Source organism: Balaenoptera ricei, chromosome 10 (genome assembly GCF_028023285.1).
Source record: "Balaenoptera ricei isolate mBalRic1 chromosome 10, mBalRic1.hap2, whole genome shotgun sequence".
Taxonomy (NCBI): domain Eukaryota; kingdom Metazoa; phylum Chordata; class Mammalia; order Artiodactyla; family Balaenopteridae; genus Balaenoptera; species Balaenoptera ricei.
Genome location: NC_082648.1, coordinates 4,663,496 through 4,687,950, shown reverse-complemented (window position 1 = coordinate 4,687,950; position 24,455 = coordinate 4,663,496). Strand labels below are relative to the sequence as shown.

Below are 24,455 nucleotides of genomic sequence, written 5' to 3'. Positions count from 1 at the left end.
GTGGGAAATGAATACAGTTTTTTTTTTTAATGTTTAAATAAGCCTTAGGTTTCCATTTTCCATAGAAAAATATACTTGCATTGCAGTCAGAAAACATTGAGTTCTGGGCTCAGCTCTGCCCCGATTGCCTGTGTGACCATAGGTCAGTCACTCCTCTTGTCCGCATCAGACCCCTCCTTCATGAAGGGGGGCATTTATGACCCCTCCCAGCTCTCTCATCTGTCCATCTGTGACCCTGGATACTGCCCTACCCAATATGCCGGTGCTCATGGGACGGGGTTGAGTGAGACTCTGCATCGTATTTGGTTGGAAACCAACAAAAAAGATTACCGGTATATCCACCATATTCTTACAAGACATATTCAGATTACTTTCTCTATATTAAGTGATGTCTTAAGTGCAATTTATTTAAAGAGATTGTGCTGTGAATCCTTTAGGAAAAGAGCCTTCTAGTTAAAAATCTTGCTATCCTGAGTCTATTTTTATGTCATATTTCATTTCAATGTTGGTTTCAGAGAATAAAACTGCAGTCAACTGGGACCCCCTTTCTTTGAGTTGCAGGTGGCTGGTCACCCCAGGTTGCTGGTCAGTGTCACTGAGGCCCCCTCTGCTGCCTGGCAGAGGGGAGAACGGGGCTCTGCTGAGAGCGTCTGGCCTGCTAAACCCTTTCCCTTGCAGCCTCGTGACAACCAAGTGGGGCAAGTGGAATCTGCTTCCTTACTTTGCAGATGGCGAAGCAGAAGACTGGAGAGGTTTAAACGAGGTGCAGCTAACAGACAGTGATTCAGACCCAAGTTCTCTGACTCCAAAAGCAAGGCAGCTCTGAATTCAGGATGGGGAAGGCAGTGTCCCACGGGACACTGCGGTGGCTGTGGGAATGAGCTGAGGGTGCGTATGGCGTTCTGGCCCGAGTCAGGACCCCCAGTGCAGCAGCGGCCCTTCAGCCACAGCAGAAGCAAAGGGAGACCCACGGGAGTCAGGGAAGCGGCGTCTTCCGACTCCGGGGTCTCCTGTACCCTCTGCCTGAAAGGAAGACAGGGCAGCTGGAAAACAGCCGAGCAATGTCAGCGGGTACCCCACCGGCAAAGGGGAAAGGGCGCAGTGGGACATGAAAGAGGGATGCTGAGGGCGAGTACCGGGGGAAGCGGGATTTTGAAAGCCGCTAGAGCAATGGATGAAAACTCAGCCAGGTCCAGCTTCTGGGTTCCGTCCCGAGGATTAACCGTGAGACCCTGCATTTGTCCCAAGGAGGAGGATGGGAGGAAGTGTGTGAGGAAGGCTGTAGGAGAGTGACCCGCCGAGGATGCTAAAACGTGAGGGGAGGAGAGCAGTGATGGAGTGAGGCAAGGCCCTCTACAAAGATGTAGATGCAGCTCCGTGCCTTCAGAGCCCCAGGAAGAAAAGAGCATAGGATGCTTGCTGGTTTTCCATCACAAAGACAAACTGGCATGTAAATAAAAGCCTATTGGGGACTTCCCTGGTGGTCCAGTGGTTAAGACTTCGCGTTTCCAGTGCAGGGGGCCCAGGTTCAATCCCTGGTCAGGGAACTAAGATCCCACATGTCGCACGGCACGGCCAAAAAAAAAACAACAAACAAACAAACAAAAAACAGCCTATGTACACATTTAGGAACCACGAATTCATTCTCTCTTCTTGTTTAGTACCAATCAGACCCTTACTGCGTTCTGTTCATTACATTTCCCCTGAGGGCGATGGACCACAAGGAAGCCGGATGCCCTTGAACCTGCCCTCTGAGCCTCAACTGTCTGATCTGCCAAAGAGGAAAACAATGCCTAGCCTTCCCACTGCATTTAGTTGTTGAAGGATAACAGCATTGATCATGATACCAACCTCTGGGTCGTGCTCACAGATGGTTGCCTATCACACTGTGTACATAGGGTTACATGGTGTCACATATTACATAAACATTGTACCCATATTAACTCATCTAACCCTCAAAACAGCCCTGTGAGACTGGCTCCATTATGCCCCCATTTTACAGAGAAGGAAACTGAGGCACAGAAGGTTTCAGAACTTGGTCTACATCACCCAGCACGTGAGTGGCAGAGGCGGGATTTGAACCCAGACGATCTGGCTCCAGAGTCCAGGCTCCCAACCTCTGTTACATGACACGATGTCTGAAAGGACTGAACGTGTTCGAGATGCTTCTTTAAATGAATGGCGCCATTCTCATTCCTGTCAGGACCACTCCCACGGGAGAGGATGGATTCCCCGGAGGAGGTGGCACCGCAGCCTCAGATCCACAACGTCGCTGGCCGGTGCCAGCCTCCGGGAGGAGAAAGAAGGCATGGTCCCGGCCCCTCCTGGCCGCGGGACTGTCTTCCTGTGTTTTTTTTTCCAAAGCACAATGTCTCTGCTGCCAAGAGCGGGTTTGTCTGTCTCCTGGAAACCACGGTTGTCAAGTCCTGGGAGCGAGAGCAAGCGTGTCAAAAATAGCAGCGCCGCAGACAGCGCGGCTGCAGGCTCCTTGGAGATGTTGGTTTCACTCTCGCCAAAGAGCCGGGGTCTGTCTGCGTTCCCTGCACCTGTGACAGAGGCCGCTTAAGGCTCCAGGATGTTTCTAGGGCCGGGCAAAGAATGTCCGCCAGGCGCGGGACAGACTAAAGGAAAAGCCCCTCCACAGTAGCAAGGATGAGGTCAGAGGTGTGCTCAAAAAGAAGAAAAAATTGTCATAGATAAACCATAATGGAAAAGAATATGAAAAAGAATATCTAGATATGTATAACTGACTCACTTTGCTGTGCAGCAGAAATTAACCCAACATGGTAAAGGAACTCTACTTCAATAAAATACATTTTTAAAAAATTGTCATAAACCCCATCAGGGCTAGGCCCCCAATAGGTTAGGTGAGACCAGTCTTGATGGCACTTACTAGGGTGTCTGCCTCTTTTTTCTCTCTTGTTCTGGGAACGAGCAGTCACTTGTTCTGGGAACGAGCAGTCACTTGTTTTGGATAACCTTTCCCAAGTGCTGAGAGGTTTCCACTCCTTCTTTAGGGAACCAAGGGGATGGTGACCAGGATAACTAATGAGGACCTGCTGCATAGCACAGGGAACTCTACTCAGTACTCTGTGATGACCTATATGGGAAAAGAATCTAAAAAAGAGTGGATCTATGTATATGTATAACTGATTCACTTTCCTGTACACCTGAAACTAACACAACATTGTAAATAAACTAGACTCCAATAAAAATTTTTAAAAATATATGGGACCAAGGGGTGGTATCAATGCCTTTCTCTAGGAGTTCAGAGCAAGAGGAAGGGAAAGAAATGACCCTCTCCAATCCCACAAGGACCTCGAGCCCAGAACAGGAAAGTGGTTCATCGGGAGACATGGTAACACGAGAGCTAAGAGCCCATCTGTCCTCATGCCCAGTGGTCTGCATCCAGAGGTCCCCTTTCCCGAAAAGCCCTAGGCTCCAGTCTGACTCTGGTCCAAGAGAGCCGCGCACCCCGGGGCAGCCCGGAGTCAAGTGGGATGGAGAGAGGAAATCTTCTGGTTTAAAGAATGGATTTCTTTTCCTTCCCTAAGCGACCTTGACAAGCTAGAATTAGACCAAACTTTGCTTCCCGGGGCAATAACGCACAGTCAAAACCAATCAGAGCCGGCCCGGCGGTCCCAGCCAGATTGTCCCGGGAGGACGGTGTTCCCTGGAAATCTCTCCTGGCATTTCTGGAGAGATGCCGGGGGACAAAACACTGCCAAAAGCGAGGCCTCGGCCAGCGGAGAGAAGGCATGATAAACAGCAGGACCGGAACGTGTCATGTGAGGAAAAGCAGCCAGGGCGGGGGTCGGGGGGTCGTGGTGAAGGAAGGGATTAGCGAGCGGAAGGCAAGTAAGAGCAAGAGAGGAAAGACAGGGGCGTCCCTGGTGGGCCAGTGGCTAAGGCTCCGCGCTCCCAGCGCAAGGGCCCCGCGTTCGATCCCTGGTCAGAGAACTAGATCCCACGTGCATGCCGCAACGAAGACCTGGCTCAGCCAAATACATAAATAAATATTTTTTTAAAGAAGAGAGAGCGAGAGAGAGGAATGACATCCCATGAGCACCCTTGGAGGAGGACGAGCTAAGGGAAGACTCTCACCCCTACTTCTTCTGTTTCCTGGAAGCACCACAGCCTGCGGGGCCCCATCAGCGGCTGGACGGTGGGGACCAGGCCAGGAGAAAAACACCTTGACTCCTGTGTAATTTCTTAAGGAATTCTGAGTTGCCAGGTACAGAGATAAGGTGGAGTTTTCTGCGTTTGTCTGTGAGGTTTTGATTGTTTCTCTTTTGCCAGCAGAGTAGAAACCCCTTGGCGGGGGCAGGTGGGGGGGGGGGAGGCGAGTTCATTGCCTTCATCCTCTGTCATGAATGAGTCACATCCAACGTGCTTATCCTAGTTCAGTACATGCTAAGCAGGCTCTGCACGGACCAGGAATGGCTTGGCCTGTCTTCAGAGCAAAAAGAAAGGGGCATGTCAGTCCCACAAAGGTTCCATTGTCAAAATTCAAGACAAAAGAAAACAAACAGTTCTTGGCACTGGAAGGGAGGAGCTGGCAGCAACTGCATGAAAGCTCTGAAGTGTCCCCGTGTGGCAGAGAAAAAAAACTGTCACTCCATCCTGAATATGCAGTCTGGTCCATCTTTAGAGAGGCTTAACCTCTAGATTTATAAAACCAAATCATCTCCCAGACAAGAGGTGAAACTCTGAGGTTATTAGTCTCATGTCACTTTTTTTTTTTAACAATTCAGTGACGTTTTTGGGTTGCCTTATAGAGCTGTACAACTGTCACCACAATCCTCTTTTAGAAAATGTCCCTTACCCTCCAAAAGCCGCCTGGTATCCTGATGCAGGTGGGACTCAGCCTACACGACCTCCAGCAAGGAGATGCACGAGCCTCCCTACGGACCGGTTGGTGAATCTTAACCCATCATGCCAAGGAGTGTCCCCCGCACCTTGCACCACTGACATTTATGTCCTTTGCTTTTCTTCTGCCTTCAGTGGACAAGAGAGACAGCTCTGAGACCCTTGGAGTGAATTAAGGGCAGTCAGAAGGTCGCCCTTGAATTAAGACTTTTTCTAGTCTAATTCCACTCTATGCCTTCCTCCTAAGCCCTCTCTTCTGTGTTTATTTCACTCACTTTTTCCACTGTGCCATTGTCTTGAACCTTTCTGTAAGCTTCTTAAGGTTGGGGGACCCTTCTTAAGGCCATTTCAAAGTATTTCTCTGAAATGTATTGCTCTCAGGTTCCTTCTCTCTCTCTCTCTCTCTCCTTCTCTATTTTATCCTTGCAGATTCAAGAAATTTTGTCCGAGACATCTCCTAAACCCACAGCAATCTCACCTTGCTCCAGAAGCTCAGGACTCTGCCCACAGAGGTGAGTACCCTAGGAAAGGATGCTGTACCAAGATGACAGGAAAAAGGGGGTCCTCCAGCTGGAGAACAACCTTCTGAGAAAACACCCTAGGTCACAGCCGTCTTACAGTCCAAAGGGCAATCTCAGCTGAAATGCCCCAAGGTGCTCCCAGCCCCTGAGAATGTAAGAGAGAGACAGAGAGAAAGGTACACAGAGGAGGAAGAAGAGATTCAAACAGCAGATGGGGGAAAATCAGAGATGTGAGAACAAAACAAAAGGCAGAGAGAGTGACACTGAATAGAAGACGGAAGGGGTAAATACAGAGAAAAGGCGGTGATTAGACGGGGATGGGGGGTGCTTCCCTGGTGGTCCAGTGGGTAAGACTCTATGCTTCCAGTGCAGGAGGCTTGGGTTCAATCCCTGGTCGGGGAACTAGATCCCACACGCATGCCGCAACAAAGACCCGGTGCAGCCAAAATAAATACATTAATTATATATATATATATGAAGGGGATGAAGGAGGGAGGTAGCAGTGTGGGAACAGAAACAGAGAAGCAGAGTAAAGTAGATGCAGACAAAAACACAGAGAGCGAGGTGGCCACTGAGGAAAGGAAACCAAAGCCATCATCCTCCCCCAAACACACTCTCTCCCGCCCTCTCTCTGCCCCTCCCCACCCCTGTTCTCATTTGGCCTGAAGGACTGAGCCAGAACGAAATTCCCCAACAGGAGAACCTACCTCGGGTGCAAAGAAGGCCAGCTGTCCCCTTCTCTCCTGGGGCTGATCTGGCAGGAGAAAATCTCCCACGTCTCAGCCGAGCTTCACAGATCCAGGAAGACCTCTGGGAGCTCCTGTGGGCCCGAGTCAGGTGTAACGATGACCTGAACCCCTCTGCTGGCAGCTGCGAAATCGCCACCCCAGCTGTCACAGCAACACCGGGCACAGATTGTCTTGGCGCTCAGGGAGCAAAATCCCCATCAAGAGGCTCAGAGTCAGAGGGGTTCACTTGGCAGAATCCTTCACAGGAACTAGGTCAGGTCACAGCCTCTCAGTGTTTCTTCCACATCTTAAGATGAACCACCTGTGAAATTCCTCCCAAGCGCTAGACTGTTCCTTGGGAAGAAGGAGCGTCGTTTCTCTGTCTCTCTTGGGGCTGGGCGGAGCCTCTCTCCGAGGACGTGAGTGCTCCACACGTGCTATTACGGATTAAAACGAGTACGACCCTTGGCCAGGCCCAGCTTGACTGCCTCTGGAGAAGCTAGTCCCCTCCAAGGCCATTTCAAACAAAATAATATGGACATTGGTTTAACCGGCAGTTGCTTAGCATTCAAGTTTCTGAAGACTCAGGGGTGGGATGAGGCAGCTTCAGTGACTGGGTGGGGAAACCAGGAAGAAAGGTCCAGATGGGAAGCTTTGGGGACCTGCTTCCCCTTCATTTTCCAAAGGTCACGCACCCCTGTCCTAGCCCTAGCAGCCCCTAAAGCCATATGCGAGAGGCGTCCCCCTTTCAGAAGCTGGGAATACGTAGTCTCCTGTTCTCCCTGGCTGCCCAAATCAGAAGATAGAGAGAACAGTCTGGAAGGTTGCTACGGCAACCAGAGTCCCTGGAGAGCCCAGCTCTCCATAAACCCTTTACTTTCGGGCATGCTCTGACTTGAAAAGGAAATGGTGATGAAGATGAGCACATACGTACGTACAGAGACACATGCCTACGTGTGCCAACTTTACCCTCGCCGGGAGCATTCCTTTTGCCTCTGGGTGGGCCTTCTCTTTCCCCCGAACTGCCAGGAGTTAATATTCCAGAAGAGATTTGGAAACCTGGCACTTTATGACCTCAGGGCAAGTGTCTGAATCATGAGCATCTCCTACTGCATTTCAGGTTTGGAGAAGCCAAGCTCCCAATCAAGATGATGGTGTCTGGCCCTAAAAGGATCCCACTGGATCGCTCCAAAGAGTATCCTCCTTGCCAAAGGGTAAGAAGAAAGACCAAGGCCCGGTTCAAGAGGCTAGGGAGGGATTTAAAGAGCTAATGGCCCAGAATGGCCTGTGCATGGGCTCTGGATCCAAGGCAGGAACTCTCAGGGGAGGCCTTGCCTATGGGAGATGGGGGAACGTGGTAATGAACTAGAAACCGTTACGGAAGTTCACACATTTGCATAGCGTCATCCCCAGCCTCCCAGATGAGTTCACGGGCCATTCCCCATGAGGTGGGGGTGGGGGGAAGACATGAATGTTCCCATTGAATGGGTGGGGAAACTGAGGCACAAAGAGGGACTGTGGCACCCAAGTTACCCTGTAAAGTGTGGCAACATCCGGACAGTGTCTCTCAAGAAAACCCTCAAGAGGCCGTCCCTCATAAGTTTGCTCTTTGAGAAAAGATTTTTTAAAAAATTCTTATCAAGGAGCCTTAAAGCCTAGTTTATAAAATTAAAAACTCGTTAACAGTCCTTTCGGTTTCTGAACTGTACCCAGGAGAGCTCACAACAGTGCATCACAGTTGATCAAGGCAACAAATGAATGACAATGTGATGAGGGGACAGAAACAGGGGTTCACAACGGAAGAAGATGACTTGGTCCAGGTGGCACCTTACCAGTGAGAGTTGTTGGCTGCAGCTCCAGGGTCAGAGCAGGAGAATGTTTGTTTGACTCAGCAAAAACCTCTAACAGTGAGGCTGTCAGCAAAGGAATAATGCTTCTTCCTTACTCTAAACCACCTGTCTCATTGCCCACAAAATGGAAAAGAAAAAAAAAAGCCCACGCTAGCATCCAATGTGTGCTTTTACCCGTCTGTGGGTTTAGGCTGGAGTCTGCTTTAGAAAGCCTTCAACAGCAATCCTAAGTCAGACTCCCAGGAAGAAGGGTGGAGGGCTAGAGAGGGTCGGGGGAAGTGAGGGAGAGAAATTTGCAATCAGCAGAAGACTCCTCTGCCCCCCGAGATGGCACTGTCTCCGTGTCACCTCTCTTCTGATAAGCGGTCAAGCCAGGTGCTTGATTATATTCAGCCATTTCTCCCAGCTCTGTGGTTCCTCTTTGCCAGTTCCTCTGCACAGGAAGAGTATTTGGCTCTGAGAAGGCACCTTCCTGGAAGCTAGAGAGAGTCAGGGGATCAGAGTGGGGAGAACTAAATGGAGACCAAAGACTGATGTCTACTGTGCCGGATCACACCTGGAAGAATCCATTGGCCCCTTTGGTCCAGAACTGACTCTCATATCCTCTAAATGGCCAAGTGTAATTGTAGTTTCTCGAATTGCATCCAAGATTAGAGATGAATAGCATATTTTCAGGCTGGGCAGCTGAAGGCTCTCCCAGGGGTCCTCTTCAGGATGACCAGCCAGTGTTACAGGGCGCTGGAGGAAAACAACAGAAGGAGTACTGTTTCTGTCCCCCCGTTTCTGCCGGTTACCATGTGGCCAGAAGCTAAGACAGGGGCGTGCCCCAAAGCCACAGATGCTAAGGGGAAAAAGGACCCAAGTATGCCTGGTTTCCATCTTGTCAACGTCGCTCTTCCTAGAGATATTACAAGTCCCAGACATGAAAAATGAGTCTTGAGGGAAGGTCAGATGGAAATCTCATCCATGTGACAGAAAATGGGCACGAATGAGTGGCACCGTTAGAATTTCGAAAATGTCACTCAGATGGAGAAACACCTTGGATGCTGCAGGGGTCAAGTAACAAGATTGAGAGTCCAGGTGTGTGGTCCTGGCACCAGCCACTGGGTGTAGGGGAGGGAGTCAGGAAGTCACCTGGAGCTGTGGGGTGCGCGTGGTGGAGAACGAGAAGGAGCCCTAAGGGATGGTTTGCTCAGTGTCTTCCGTGCAGGCCCGGCCTGCATCCATCAAACTTCAGTGAGCATCCTTTTCTCGGCATATGCCCGATGTGGAGTGGGAAGGTAGCTGGGTCTCCGCTCCCGGGTGGCCTCCGAGAACTCAGGCTTGCCAAGTCCACTGTCAGCTGCCTTCAGGTCCGGGGCCGGCTGCCCACAGGTGACGTGGGTATACTGGCCGTGCTCCTCGTGGTCCGTCTCCCGGTGGTAGAAGTAGTTGAAGTTGGAGACGATGACGGGCACGGGCAGGGCGATGGTGAGGACCCCGGCGATGGCACACAGCGAGCCCACGATCTTGCCCCCCACCGTCATGGGGTACATGTCCCCGTAACCTACCGTGGTCATGGTAACCACCGCCCACCAGAAGGCATCTGGGATGCTGGGAAAGAGTGAATCATCATCGTCAGCCTCTGCGAAGTAGACGGCGCTGGAGAAGAGGATGACCCCGATGAAGAGGAAGAAGATGAGCAGACCCAGCTCCCGCATGGAGGCCTGCAGGGTCTTGCCCAGGATCTGCAGCCCCTTGGAGTGGCGGGACAGCTTGAAGATGCGGAACACCCGGACCAGGCGGATCACTCTGAGGATGGCCAGGGACATGGCCTGCTGCCCGTTCTGGCCACCGCCTCCACTGGCTGACGGCTGCTCCTGTTGCTGCACCAGCTCGGTGCCCAGGGTGATGAAGTAGGGGAAGATGGCCACCAAGTCGATGATGTTCATGATGTTGCGGAAGAAGGCCGGCTTGCTGGGGCAGGCGGAGAAGCGCACCAGCAGCTCAAAGGTGAACCAGACGATGCACAGCGTCTCCACCAGAAAAAAGGGGTCGGTGAAGAAGGAGCCCCCAAGAGTACTTAGTGGGGATGAGCCCCCTGCCACCATTCCCCCGGGGGTGATGCCAGGATGAAATGTATAGGAATCGTCTTCATCCTCCTCTTCCTCCTGACTGCCCCGGGACACTGGGGAGACACCACCACCATCGCTTCCGCCTCGACCATCTGCACGGAACTGCGGCAGCGTCTCCAGGCAAAAGATGACGATGGAGATGAGGATGACCAGGACCGAGACGATGGCGATGCCCCGGGCGGGCCCCGAGCTCTCCGGATACTCGAAGAGCAGCCACACCTGGCGCTGGAAGGGCTGGGAGGGCAGTGGCTTCTCGTCCACGCCACCCTCGGGCAGGCAGCCCTCGTCCTCGCGGAAGGCAGCCAGGGCCTCGTCCCCGAGCTGGTAGAAGCGGATCTCCTCCAGGAAGATGTCCAGTGGCACGTTGACCGGCCTCCGCAACCGGCCCCCCGACTGGTAGTAGTAGAGGATGGCGTCGAAGCTGGGCCGGTTGCGGTCGAAGAAGTACTCGTTCCTCAGCGGGTCGAAGAAGCGGACGCGGCGGCCGGGGTCCCCCAGGAGCGTGTCGGGGAAGAGCGACAGGGTGCGCAGCTGCGTCTCGAAGCGCAGCCCGGAGATGTTGATGACCAGCCGCTCGCTACTACAGCAGCCGCCGCCGCCGCCGGCCTCCGGGAAGTCTCCGGCATCCTGTTGCTCCCCCTCCGGCCCACGGACCTCCCCCGGCGCCGCCAACGTAAGGGACTTCTCCGATCGCATGTCCCCTCCGCGGTGCGCTCCCCGCCACCAGGACGGCGCCCACGACACGACCTCCCGGGCGCGGCGCCGCCTCCCAGCTCTCGGCGGCGCCTTCTTTTCGGGGTGGGGCTCGCGGTACGACCGCCGTCGGGTCCCTAAGCCCCGAAGCCCTGGTCTTCGCCGGGCTAGGTCTGGGGAGGTGACCTGGGCGCGGAGGGTTCGGCTCCGCGCCCCTAGTTATCCGCGCCCGATGCTAGATAGAGCTTGTGGTACCTGGAACCGCAGCCTGGCGCGTGTGCAGCTGGACGCCAGGCAAGAAGCGCGGCTTCGCGCCCCCGCCCCTCCCCAGACTGGGCTCCGGGACGCGGGGGTCCGCCCTCCAGACCGGTCAGCACGTCCCAGCTCCCGCGGCGCTCCTCCAGCAGCTCCAGACCCCCGGCCGCCGCTGGGACCCGAGCGCCAGATGCGCCTCCCTCCGGCTCGGCCAAGACGCCTGGCGGGGCTCGGCCTCCGCCCTACGGCCACCGCGGGCTCCGCTGGCCAAGGTCGCCGTTCCCGCCGCCGCGGCCGCCACCGCCTCCCTCCGAGCCGCGCCGCTGGCCTGCGAGAGGGCCCTGGGGCGGCCCCGGCGCCGGGGCGCGCGGACCCACCTCCCCAGCCCTTGTGCCTTCGCTGCAGCCGCCGCAGCTGCAGCGGCTCGGCTCTCCGCTCTGCCCTTCCTTCCCAACACACTCTCTCCAAGTGACGTGGCAGGCCCCGCCTGCTGCCCCCTCCCACCCCACTCGCGCATCACACCCCTGGCCCGGCCAGGGGCCGCGCGAGCCAGGGCGCGGCGAGCGGACGCACCCTCACCTCTCCAGTAATCTTTCCCGCGCTCTCCTGGCACGCCTCTCCCTCCCGCACGTCCACACCCAGGGCCCTCTAAACAGGCGCAGGTACCCTAATGCCACACACCCCCGCCCCGGCAAGTCGCTCTTCTCTTTTCGGTTTAGGGAGCTGACCTGCGCAGTGCATCTCATCAATAAGAAAACACCCCTCACCGCCCCCCTCCCCGCCCCATGGCACAGAGCTCTGGGCCTCCACTCACCCAGAAATTTAATGAAAAAAATCAAATTATATTTTGTCCTTCTGCATTTACGAAGACCTATTTGCCAGCTTCTCCAATCTCTACTTAAAAAAAAAAAAAAAAAATTGAGGAAGCATGTTTTGATGTCTTGAGAGCTTCCAATTTAAATTGTAACGCCAATGTCAGTCCCCAGAGAATCCCATACCTCCCTTTGCAAACCCGGGAGGGCGAGGCTGCCATTCTCCCAGGATTGCAAAGTGATTGCAGGGAAAAGGGTAGGAAGTCGCTGGTTGCCTTTTCCAACAGAAGTTTTCCAAGAGAGTCCTGGGAGTTTGGGCAGCAGCCCCAGTGAAGAAAGAACCACAAGATGGTGGTATCTCAGAGGTAGCATAGCTCAGGGGAAGTACATCCTGGAATTCATAAGCTCCCAGCCTCCCTGGGAACGAATCCGGAGTGAATGAGAAAAGGGGGAAGGGGGGAGTGGAAAGGTCATGTTGATTAAACTAACAGCTGCACTTCCTGAGCACTTAATATGTACCGGCCACCTTCTAGGTGCTTCACCTGCACCGCTTCACTCACTCTTCACAATCCTATGAGAAGGGCGGCCTCTGCTCCTCAGTAATGTTACAGCGAAGACCCACCTGGCAGTATTTGGGTAGGGACCCAAGTTTGCTGTAGAGACTCTTCCCCTAACTCTCCAGGAGGGAGGAGGTAAGAATGGTTTTCCATCCATTTCTACCAGAGACCCTATCGTCTTCCATCACTGGATCAGACAGGTTGGGGTCTGCTGGGGGAGCTTTGGTCTGATCTTTTCACACTGCCACTGCCAGGTAGGGTTGACGTTTGCTTCTCTGTGCTTCATTTTCCCCCGTTTGGGGTGGCTGTGGACAAAATAGGTTGTTGACAACCAGAAGGTGTTTGTGTGTAGCTTCTTGTGTTCTTAGATCATTGGTAAGAGTTCATGGATGATACTGATGGAAGTGATACGTAAAGGTACTCTCAAACCACAAGATTCATGCGAGAGTTCTTTGTATTGCATGGAGGGTTTTAAAACCACAGTGATTCACTCCCAGCGAGGTGTTGGGGGGGCGGGGCGATGGGGAGTAGGGAACTAAGTGTCCTGGATGTTTAGGGCAGAGGTCAAGTGGTGAGTGGGTAGGAGACAGGCTGCCACATCACTGCTTCATTCTCCAGTCCAGTCCCTCACCAGGCCTGCAGGGCAATCGTTCTTCCGCTTCTTTTCTTTGCTTATCCTGTTCATTTCCACTCCCTCCTCTCAGCTTGCATGTTTCAGTGAATGGCGAGAGAGCAAGTGTACCCAGTCACTCAGTCAATATTCTTCCTATTCACAGGCTCTGTAATTAATCAATTTAAACTTTGCACTATGAAGTTGCTCCATTAAAAAAAAAGAAAGCAATATTTTAAGGAAAGAAAGGGAACCTAAAAAACCTATAGGTTTTTTAAGAACCTATTTCTTAAAAAAGAAATATTTTAAGGAAAGAAAGGGAACCTACATATAACCTGTGTTATATGATATATCATATATTATATGATATACTTATATCATATAACATAAGTATTATATAACATAGAAGATACTCTTTTTTACCCATGTCCAGTTATCTGTAATTCTTTTCTGGGTGGTAAATTGACTCACTCATGATCCCTTTTGTCGTCTTTGGTGGTCAGTTTTTACAGTGAAATGTTCATTTGCATGTTTCTTTTCATCATTGCCGTTTTTATCCACAAGGTTATCAACTAGGTCATTAACTCTTCCAAACAAACCTTGGAGAAATGTGGGAAGGAACCTGCATTCTGCCAGGAGGGGGCACGGTCTAACGTGGTGGCGGGAACAGCCCTTCAAATACCACTTGGGTTAAGGCTGCCAAGCTACAGGCAGAGCTGACGCTGCATGGTTACTTTGACCTGCACCCCACAAGGCTCTGCCCCAAGAGAGGTTTCACTGTGCACGAGGAGTTTCCCCTGGAGGGAAAACCCATTAGCAAGTTCATGAATCAGAGTTCTGTTTTTAGTTCTTTTGTGAAAGAGACGCGTTTCTTAGCTTAGAAAAGCCCTTTTTTCTAGATCTTTCCTCTCAAGCAAATATTAAGGATGAGTAAAATCACACCTTCGGAAGTGCCAGTTCCTATGTGAAGGAAGACAGGAGGAATAACCCCATCCATAGACTGCAACGCCACCTCCAGTGACCGGTGAACATTTCCCCAGAGTTCACTGAGCCCCAATTTCATGAAACCATAGGCTTTTCTAATTGTATCTAAATCCAGACATTTTCACTAATGGTAGGAACCATTCATTTGTTTAACAAGCTTTCATTGAGAAGCTAGTGGGTGCCCACCATGTGCCAGGTGCTGGGGATTTGGAAGTGATCTGGACAACCCATCTGGTCTTATGAGCTTACATTTTCGTGCAATAAATACATGACATTCTAGACAGAAAATGTTAACAGTAAACAATAAAGAAGATATTTACATATTGTAGTAAATGCTCTGATGAAAATAAATGGGATGCTGAGTCAGAAATGAACCTGGGGATTCTGCTTTGAAGAGGGTGGTTGGGAAATTTCCCTCTGAAGAGGTAATATTTCAACTGAGAAGTCAAAGATGAGAATGAGCCAGACTTGCTAAAAGCAGGGAAGAGCATCCTGGGCAGACAAGTTCAAAAGCTCTGAGCTAGACAGGTCATGGGTGTTCAAGATGATAACAAAAGCCATGTGCTGGGAGGAGAATGGGCAGCAGGGAGAGATGTACAAGATGAGGCTGAAGAAGGAGCGAGGGGTAGGTCTTCCAGGGGGCGGTGTTCAGGTGTTATCTTAGGATGTTGGATGTGAAGCCAGTGATGGTTCTCAAGAGGAGAAGAGACATGACATGATTTACATAGAGGCTGTGGGGGAATGAATTACAAAGCCACAAAAGAAAAAAATCGGGAGACCAGGAAATTGCAGTGATTTGGGGAAAAGATGGTGATGACTTGGACTAGAGAAAAGGTAGGGTGTATAGAGATACAGAGGGAGGAGGTGGGGTGGGGAGATGTTTAGGAGATAGAATTAGCAGGAACTGGTGATGGATAGGACATGAGAAGTAAACAATGGATGCCAGGTTTGGGATTTGAGCAACCAGGTGGGTTGGTGGTGCCATTTATTGACAAAGGGAAGATGAGAGACTAAACAGCTTGGGATCAATCAAGACCCATATCGTTTTTAGACATATTCATTTGGAGAGGCAAATTACACATGTGAATGAAGACATCAAGGAGGCGATTGTTTATCCAGGTAGAGAAATGTATGATTTATGAATTTAAAATATTTAGAAGTATTTAAACCCCTGGCATTAAAGTCTCCTAGAGAAACAGAATATGGACCAAGTCCTTCACAGCAGTCTACAATTTACCATTCAAGTTCAGGAGGAAGAGGAGCCAGCAAAGAAGACCAAGGGATTTTCAGTGGAAAGGAAAGGAAACCAAGAGAAAGGATTATCCTGGAAACCAACAACTGAGACCAGACCCCAGGGGTCCCATCCTCCCAGACCCATGCAGACCTTCCAGCTGAAAACATATCTACATCAAATTAGGAGCACATGGTGGGAATAAAATGGTGCCAGGAGGGAGGAACCACCTAAAAATGGACGTATGTACCAAGATGAGCAGATAAAATGTGGCAGATAATTTGATAACCATTTACATTTTTATCTTTGCCTTAAAATGTACTTATCCCAGGTATATAAATGATCATTCTACTCTGTTTTACAGGATTCTTTTATTACATTTTCTACTTTGCTCTGTGTCTGCGTGTGTGTGCTTATCATTACCCCAGGAATAAGATCCTTGTAGTTTTCCTTTGGGGAGACTTAGCCTTGTTTCTCTGAGGAATCTCTGCGAATGGTCCTTCTCACTGCCCTATGTCTCACAGACACGTGTGGAAGGAAAGAATGTAAGTGGTCAGCTTCCTCAGTTCCTACCTGTGCACAAGTACGTATACACATACCCTCCCTAAGAAGAATCACCCCCCTCTCTAGGTTTCCACTGCAGATGGTTTGGGACAGGAATGATGAGTCAGACAATGTGTCCCATGACCATTTCCCTCCCTCTGGGCTTTCCCTGGGACTAAAGTGACAAGGGGAAGGACAAATGTAAACACATATCTTGTAGATAAGCATCATTTATAATTAGCTGCTTAGCCAAAGTTTTTGATGGTGATGATGATGATGATGACGATGATGATGGTGATGGTGATGATCTCAACTACAAAGTGTGATGGAGATAATGATGCTCCAGGATCCACTAGAGAAAAATCTAACATATTTTAGTTGAGTGAAGCTGTATATTGGGAAAAGAATGCATTAGACATCTGTGTCTCGCAAATCAACAGCCCTAGGAAATGACTAACCACGCCAGAAAATAAATCTATAAAGAACATTTGGGACTTCCCTGGTGGTCCAGTGGTGAAGAATTCACCTTCCAATGCAGGGGACCCAGGTTTGATCCCTGGTTGGGGAACTAAGATCCCACATGCCGCGGGGCAACTAAGCCCACGTGCCACAACTACTGAGCTCGTACGCCTCAAGGAGAGAGCCCGCATGCTGTAAACTACAGAGCCCACCCGCCCTGGAGCCCACGCACCACAACTAGAGAGAGAAAACCCGCACGCCACAACTGGAGAGAAGCCCGCGAGCTGCAACAAAAGATCCCACATGCCGCAGCTAAGACCGGACGCAGCCAAAAAAAAAAAGAAGAAAGAATGTTTTACCAGTCAAGGAGGATCCAAGAGCACGTGTTAGTATTACAGGTTTGCAGCTGCTTCTTCATCCCTTTCCCCTACTGTGGCATCATTAGTGCTGTTTTCCAAATGTCTCCAGCTCTCTCCCTTTCAGGAAGGTGGGGAACTGTATTCTAGCTCAATTGTGGTTGGACCAGCCCAGTAGTTCTAACCCATGAGTTGTAAGCAGAAGTGATGCGTGTCATTTCTGGACCCAAATATTTAACTAAAGCCTCTAGAGCTTTCTTTATCCCAGCCACAATGGCCAGAATCACCCATGATTGTGGCTGCTCTGGCAGAGTGAGGTGGGTTCCAGAGTGAGGTGATGCGGGACAGGGCCCCCAGACAAAGCAACAGGAACGTAGCATGAGTAAGAAAAAAAATCTTTTGTTGTTCTAATTCTCTGATATTTGGGGATGGATTTGTTACCATGGCATAATCTAGTCTATCCAAACTGATCCACAATGATACCCAGAATCGAGAAGGTGCTGTAACCAAAACCTAAAATTTGTGTCATTGGTTCAGGGGTCAGATAATGGGCAGTAAAGACACTTTATTGGAGGCTGTTATGGACTATCCATGTTCTGAGTGGCAAAATATTTGAAAAATTGTTGCCTGTGATAACCTAGAAGCAGATAATGTACCTAAAAACTGGCACATCTATGAAGAGGTTACAAAACAGATTGTTAGTATCACATGGTGGTTACCATTGGCAAGCAGAGCTGAAATGGACAAGAGAGAGTCCAGAAATGTGCGGATTTTCAGGGCTGGCAGAGGCAACTGCTGCTCATTCCCAATCAGAAGTAAACAAAAATTGAAAGACCTCTGTGGCAGAAGGGCTGATAAGGACTCAGGCTTGCTTCATGGAACAAATCAATCGTAGGGCAATCATGCCCATTGCTAATACCTCTGAATGAAATAAGGTGTTTTACAAAAACCTAATTAAAGTTGTGGCTTCCAAAAAAATTATTATTTGAATTAAACAAAGTGGCTTGTGCGGAGGGGAAGAAACTAGAGGTGTGTAACCTCCCACAGAAAACTAATAGGCTCAAATTATCCACTGTTAGGTTGATCTCAAGAAGAACCATGGGTGTGGTTATTGACTCTGGGCACAGAGAGCTGCCTGGACAGATAGAAGAAAGTCTAAGATGATTTATATCAGTCATACCGCCAAGGGAACCATGACCTGGACTAAACCATTCAGAACTGTTCAAGACTTGAAACAACTTTTAGGCCCCTACATTTTTATGGTCAGGAAGCAGACAGAGAAAGCTGCTCAGTCCCCAAGAAACGTATCACCTGCAACGCCCATCTCAGACAGGACCAAGGAAGATGACAGAGAAAAAGGGGTGTTCCAGAGGGAGAAGCCAGGGGATAGAGAACAGTGAGCTGGAAATCCCTCCCAAGCAGCCACATGAGGTCCTAATTCTGCTACGTGGAGTTCAGAACCACAGCAGTCCGGTGACGGCTGCACTGTTTCCATCTCTCCCCCTTCTGAACGGGAATATTTATTAAGGTTATCTTATTCCAATTCAACCCTTGTCCATTGCGTTGTGAGAGAGGGAAAGGTAACATGTCTTTGGTTCTCTGAGTTTCTGAACTGGGAGGTGCCACGTCCGTAACTGATGTAGAGACCAGAACATGTCCCTCTGAACACAAAGACTACTACCCACTGCTGGAGGTCCTAGACTTTGAGCTTGTTACCTGGAATGGATAGGACTTTCGCGTTGTCTCCCTTAGAGAGTGAGTAAGTGTATTTTGCCTGTGAGGGTCAAACATTTCATGATCAGGAGGGCAGACGATGGTAGGCATTGCTGCTATTTACCAAATATTTCCATCTCTCTACCTTCTGAGCACGTGGTAGGATTGTGTCCTTCCTGGTCCACGTATGGCGGGCCAGGGTCACGTGACTAGCTCCAGCCAATGCGTTGTGACATGTGTCATATCTGGCCTGCAGCACTGAGTTTCCCAAACTCTTTTCCTCTGCCATAATGATCCAGAGCACTTGAGAAAGTGGCCGCTCCATCAACCTAGGGCCGCCAAGAATGCCAGTGAAGAATGTGTAGTCTGAGAAATAAATAATCCTTCAATAGAACACACTGAGAGGTATGGGACGTTTATTACTACAGCTTAACCTAGCCTCTCCTGACTGATACACCTACTGGTTTTCCTGCTTAGAGATACATACAACAGAGGTCATTAATGTTCTATTTTCTATGGCCACAAGTAAAAAATTGAACATAAATCATGAAATTCATTTCAAAAGCTTAATTTTGGTGAATTCTTTTGTTTTTATTGTTGGTTACTTCTCCCCCCACCATATCATGCTGTAGAGGGTATGCTTGGAAAAGATGGAGAAAATATTTTCCGGCCTCTTCCACCACTGGAGTGAAGTACAAATTCACGAAGAGATTGATCTGGAACCTTTGACACAGTTGAAGAAATTGTATCTCTTGTTGACTCTGCTAACTGCTTTACTCCGTGAAGTAAAAAAGTTCTTTTAGTTCTGACGACAAATGAAAGGACTTTATGGTTATAAGAAAAATAAAGCCCAGGATACGGTTTGTGATGGAAGCTTAAGGCAAAGGAAGTTCAATTGCTTTGCATCAAAACAGAAGTAAAATGATTTTCCGTTTTCCTCCCAGGGTCAGGAATTGCAGGAACCTAAAAAGGAAGAAATTGCGAATTCCCTGGCGGTCCAGCGGTAAGGACTCGGCCCTTTCACTGCCGAGGGCACAGATTCGATCCCTGGTGGGGGAACTAAGATTCCACAAGCTGCTTGGGGATCTAAGATTCCACAAGTCACGTGGCATGGCCAAAAATTTTTAAAGAAAGAAAGGAACACAACATTGTAAAGCAATTATACTCCAATAAAGAAGTTTTTAAAAAGGGAAGAAATGAAGAAAGGAAGGAAGGAAGGAAGGAAGGAAGGAAGGAAGGAAGGAAGGAAGGAAGGAAGAAAGAGAGGGAGAGAGAGAGGGAGGGAGGGAAGAAAAAGCAAAGAAAAAAATAAAAAGGAAGAAATTAGAGGAGGTTGTCTGTCGAGTAGGACAGGTCCCCAAAACAAGTGGGAAGGCAAGGTCTCAAAGACCTTGTGAGGTAGCCTGTCGGATGCAGAAATTGGAACTGGCATGTCTAATGTGCACTTTTAGGCTGTTTTCTCTTCTGGGCTTGGCTTCCCATTCCAGTCTTGGAGAACGAAGGAGCTGCTTCGGAAGAAAAGATGGGGGAGATTAGGGAGGATTCTACAGAAAGAGGAGACCCCACTAGCATCCCCCGCTCCCCTCCCCACTTTGGCTGCAAATAGACAGATGGGAGCAGTAGGGTGCCTCGTCCTTTCCAAAGCGTTTATGCTTCCTTCCCCCCAGGCACGTTGCAAACAGAGAACCACTGTCCCTTGCCCAGTGAGTCTAAGCTGGATGTAGCGGGGCCCCCAAGGTGCTGCCTCCCTTCCTGAGGAGCTCAGTGTGATTTTCATGTTCTGGTTCTTCTGCTCTCCCGATGGAATGAAATAGCTGGGGCTAAATAATGCAACATTCTCAGTCCACCGATGGTAGCTTCTCTCTTTTTTTAACTACAGCCTCTACTTCGCTCCGAGGAACAAATTATGTTTTATGGCCTTTTATAAAATATTCATCCCTCATCCCAGTGCTCTCGGTGGTTCAGGAAGCCTGGAAATGGCCTGGGGTAAGGAGGACCTCATTTCCCCCAAGACACAATTCCCAGAGGCAGGCGGGCTCTGACCACAGGGGCCACAGTGCTGGCCGCCAGGCTGGGAGCAAGGATTCCAGCATCCCGCTCCACAGAGCTGGACTTTCAGGACACCTGGAAGTTGGGGGCCTCGGCGGCTGGAGGGGAGGAGGTTTCATCGTGCTGCTCCTCCTGGTGTCCCCACGCTTCGTGCCTTTCTTCTGAAGATGTTGAAGGCTCACCAAGCATCCTTCACACAATTCCTTCTCCCCCGCACCCTCTTTTCTGAAATGCATGTGTTGTTTCCCCCCCAGGCCCGGGTCCAGGACACCAGCAAGGGGACCAGAGTCCAGAGGAGGGGAGGCGGCAGTGTGTGAAGGGTGGGGTCAGGGTGCAGGGGAGAAGAGGGAGAGGTGACAGCTCTTTTCTCTCCATGTACGTTTCCCATCCAAGTGACCAAGGGACACGGGTTCGTAATAACATGAAGAACGCCCTCAGTTGATCACGGTGATTTACAGTGTGCAAAGGACTGTCACATCCGGAGCCTTGAGCACTGGAGTTGGAGTTGGGGAGCCCGACTTCCAGGCCTGGGGTGTCCAGTGATCAGCCCACATCACTGCACTTCCCTGGGCCTTGGTTTCCTCACTTGCACAGTGAGGGGTTTATACTAGAGGACTCTGGGGTCTAAGGTAAATTATAATCCTGGTTCTGCAACCCTCAGACTCTGGATGTGTGCTCCTAACCCTAGGTTGGTACCATTGCAGAGGGTCTCCAGGCATCTGCCCCTGCAGGTAGAAAGAACCCCATTTTCTCCAAAAGCAACAGCAACAGCAGCTCCCGAGTAGAGCGGTTTTGCAACGCTGGCCTCACACGGCTACCCCAGGTGTCACCCACCAGGCCCTTCCCACAGCAGAGGCAGCAGTGGGCTCTAGGCACCCCTTCCCGCTGGCCCAAGACCTGATTCTTGGAGTTGATGCCCAGGAGGACGTGTGTCACCAGCTGCAGGAACACAGCCACAGAGGCAGCCAGAGGATGCCCACACTGTCATCACCCAGATGCCACGTCCCCCCATCTCCGCACGCATCCCCGCACCCCTCCCTATGGAGACACGCTCAACTGAGGATAAGATGAAGGCTCTTACACTCACAGCCCAAATCTGGAAGGTGAAAGTTACAGTAGAGGACATTTCCAACGGATTTGTCATCAGAGTCTCAAAGTACTCTGTGTCCCTCATTTACCCCAGAACCTATCCATCTGAAAAGCGCAAATAAGTTAATGCGCACGTTTTCCATTAGCCGAGGCAATCGTATATCGGCGCATCCTGGGCTCCTCAAGCTGTGTTAGCTGCTAAATAGATAGAGTTCTCCCCTCAGTCCAGGGTGACCTGAGCAGTATTTACGGGTGGGGAGAGGACAAGAAGGCAGCTCCTTGAGAGGGCTGTCTCTGTGCTGACTCACCTTGCTTTCATCACCTGCTGTCCTGGCCATGCATACTGGTGACCTGAGAGGTAGTCATTCATCTACGTAACAAACAGTCATTGAGCATCTTCTGTGTACCAGGTACTGTGTTAGGTGCTGGGTATAGAGTGTTGAATGAAATAGGCCTGACTCTGACCCTGACCCCCAGGACAGCCTATCTAATGGTGGGGGGGGCAAAGCATATACATACAGACATAAGTGTGTAGACACATGTGCACACAACACACACATACACACACGTATTCACAGAGGCACGCTCCTGGAGCAGCCTGAGCTGCTTCGGGATTCAGCCGTTCAAATCATTCCAGCTGAGACCCCAGACATCACAGAGCAGGTAACAGGACATCCCCGCTGCAACTTGTCTGAATTCCCAAGCCCCGGAATTGTGAGCTGTAATGATACCAAACTGATATTTGAAGACAGTAGGTGTCAGGTAACTTGTCTTGCAGCAAGAGTAACCGAACCCCTCGGAGAAGCCAAGTAACCTGCAGAGAGTATCTCAGCTGAGAAGTTTTACAGTGGAGGTTCCAATCCAGCTGAGCTGTGAGGACAGACCACCTCCTGGGAAGTGAGGGGGATGGTAGAGCTCAGGGGAGCCCAGAACTTTCCTGAATGCAGAGTTAACCCTCTGCACTTTCTCTTCACACACACATATACACCCACACCCACACACACATACACACACACACACAGACACACATATACACATACACACACACACCCTCATACACACACACACATACACACACATACACACATATACACACACATACCCCCCATACACATACACACCCTCATACACATACACACACACATATACACACACATACACACATATACACACACACATATACACACACACCCCCTCATACACATACACACACACATATACACACACATACACATATATACACACACACATACACACACACACATATACACACATATACACACACACCCTCATACACACACATATACACACATACACACACATATACACACACATACACACATATACACACACACATACACACCCTCATACACATACACACACATACACACATATACACACACACCCTCATACACACACATACACACTCTCATACACATATACACACACACACACACCCTCATACACATACACACATATACACACACACACCCCATACACATACACACATATACACACACACACCCTCATACACACACATATACACACACATACACACATATACACACACATACCCCCATACACACACACACACCCCCTCATACACATACACACATATACACCCCCACACACACACATACACACACACATATACACACACACCCCCTCATATACATACACACACACACATATACACACACATATACACAAACACACATATACACACACACACAAACACACACACACACACACCACCCCTGTGCATCGTATTTCACTATCTCATCACCAGAAGGGAATCCTTACAGGAAAAGGACAGGCATGAAGTCCCTCATTTAAGGAGAAAGCATCAGCTTAGCTAATCCGAGTCAGCAGACTTTCGGAATCTGGGTCTGGCTGATGTAGGCCACACTCTAGCCACGCTCTGCGGCACAGAGAAACCAGACATAAGGTTCCAATTTGAATTCCATTTCCATGAAAAACACGTCCAGCCGAATCCTCCCAAAGCCAGGAAGGGGCCCTGCGCTAGGGAAGAGCCCCGCATCCTTACAAAACAGGTCGAAAACAAGGAGATGGAGAAAGGGGAATCGGGGGCAGGTGGGGGACAGGCACCACGCTGTCTGGAAGTTCTGGGCTCAGTTTTCTCGATGTCATCGGCTCAGGAATTGGCAGGGGAAGGGGCAAAGTGACGTTTTGGAAACAGGAAAGGGAAGTCGCAACTTCTTTTTTTCTGGGGGGGGGGGAGTGGGCGCACTGCGTGGCACGTGGGATCTCAGTTCCCCGATCAGGGATCGAACCCGCGGCTCCTACAGTGGGAGCGCAGAGTCTTAATCACTGGACCGCCAGGGAAGTCCCGGGAAGTTGCAATTTTTGATACCTTCCATGTGTCCTGATTCTATCCTCACTTGGGGAAATAGCAAACCACGTGAGCATCCTGGGTTCCCTTAGAGCCCTGGGTAGATTGGGACTGAGCATTTGGGACTTGCACCCCGAATTGTAAAGAGGAACCAAGAGGATTGTGGAGTAATTTACAAGGTCAGAGAGAAGGCCTCTGACATTGTGACTGCAGCCCCCATACCTGACTGGGTGGCTGGTACATAACAGACACTCAATGTTTGTTGAATGAGTGAAAAAAATAAATGATCTCCGTACAACTGCCCTGATGTCAAGTTCCTAAACTATTAGGAAGTGGGCAGCCTGTTCCCCATCCAGATGCCTCTGATCGTCTGAGGAAGGGGGGTGGGGGGGCATGCACCACGAGGGCGGGGCTCCTGTGCCCACTGGTAGGGCACAACCTCGAGGGAGGTGATGTGGAAGGCGCACAGGCCAGGTGCCACTCCCCAGCTGTGTGACCCTGGGTGCATTTCCCAACCTCTCTGAGCCTCCGTGTTCTCATTTTTAAAAATGAAGCTAAAATGTCTCTTGGTCCCAAATTAACATGAAGAAGTTTGGGATGCTTTTCATCAAGTAGAAGCTTAATAACTATAGTTCCTTTCATTTTACCTTGGGTTGGCACAACTCCAGG

The 24,455-nt window shown here is 50.2% G+C and overlaps 2 protein-coding genes across 2 annotated transcripts in view; both read right to left on the bottom strand.

Annotated features, from left to right (window-relative positions):
* The window catches only part of GALNT8 (polypeptide N-acetylgalactosaminyltransferase 8), a 101,732-nt gene that overhangs the window by 26,405 nt on the left and 50,872 nt on the right, over positions 1-24,455 (bottom strand).
* On the bottom strand, positions 9,195-10,778 carry KCNA6 (potassium voltage-gated channel subfamily A member 6). The gene has a single exon (XM_059934422.1). It carries the CDS (start codon positions 10,776-10,778, stop codon positions 9,195-9,197), a length of 1,584 nt encoding a protein of 527 aa, XP_059790405.1.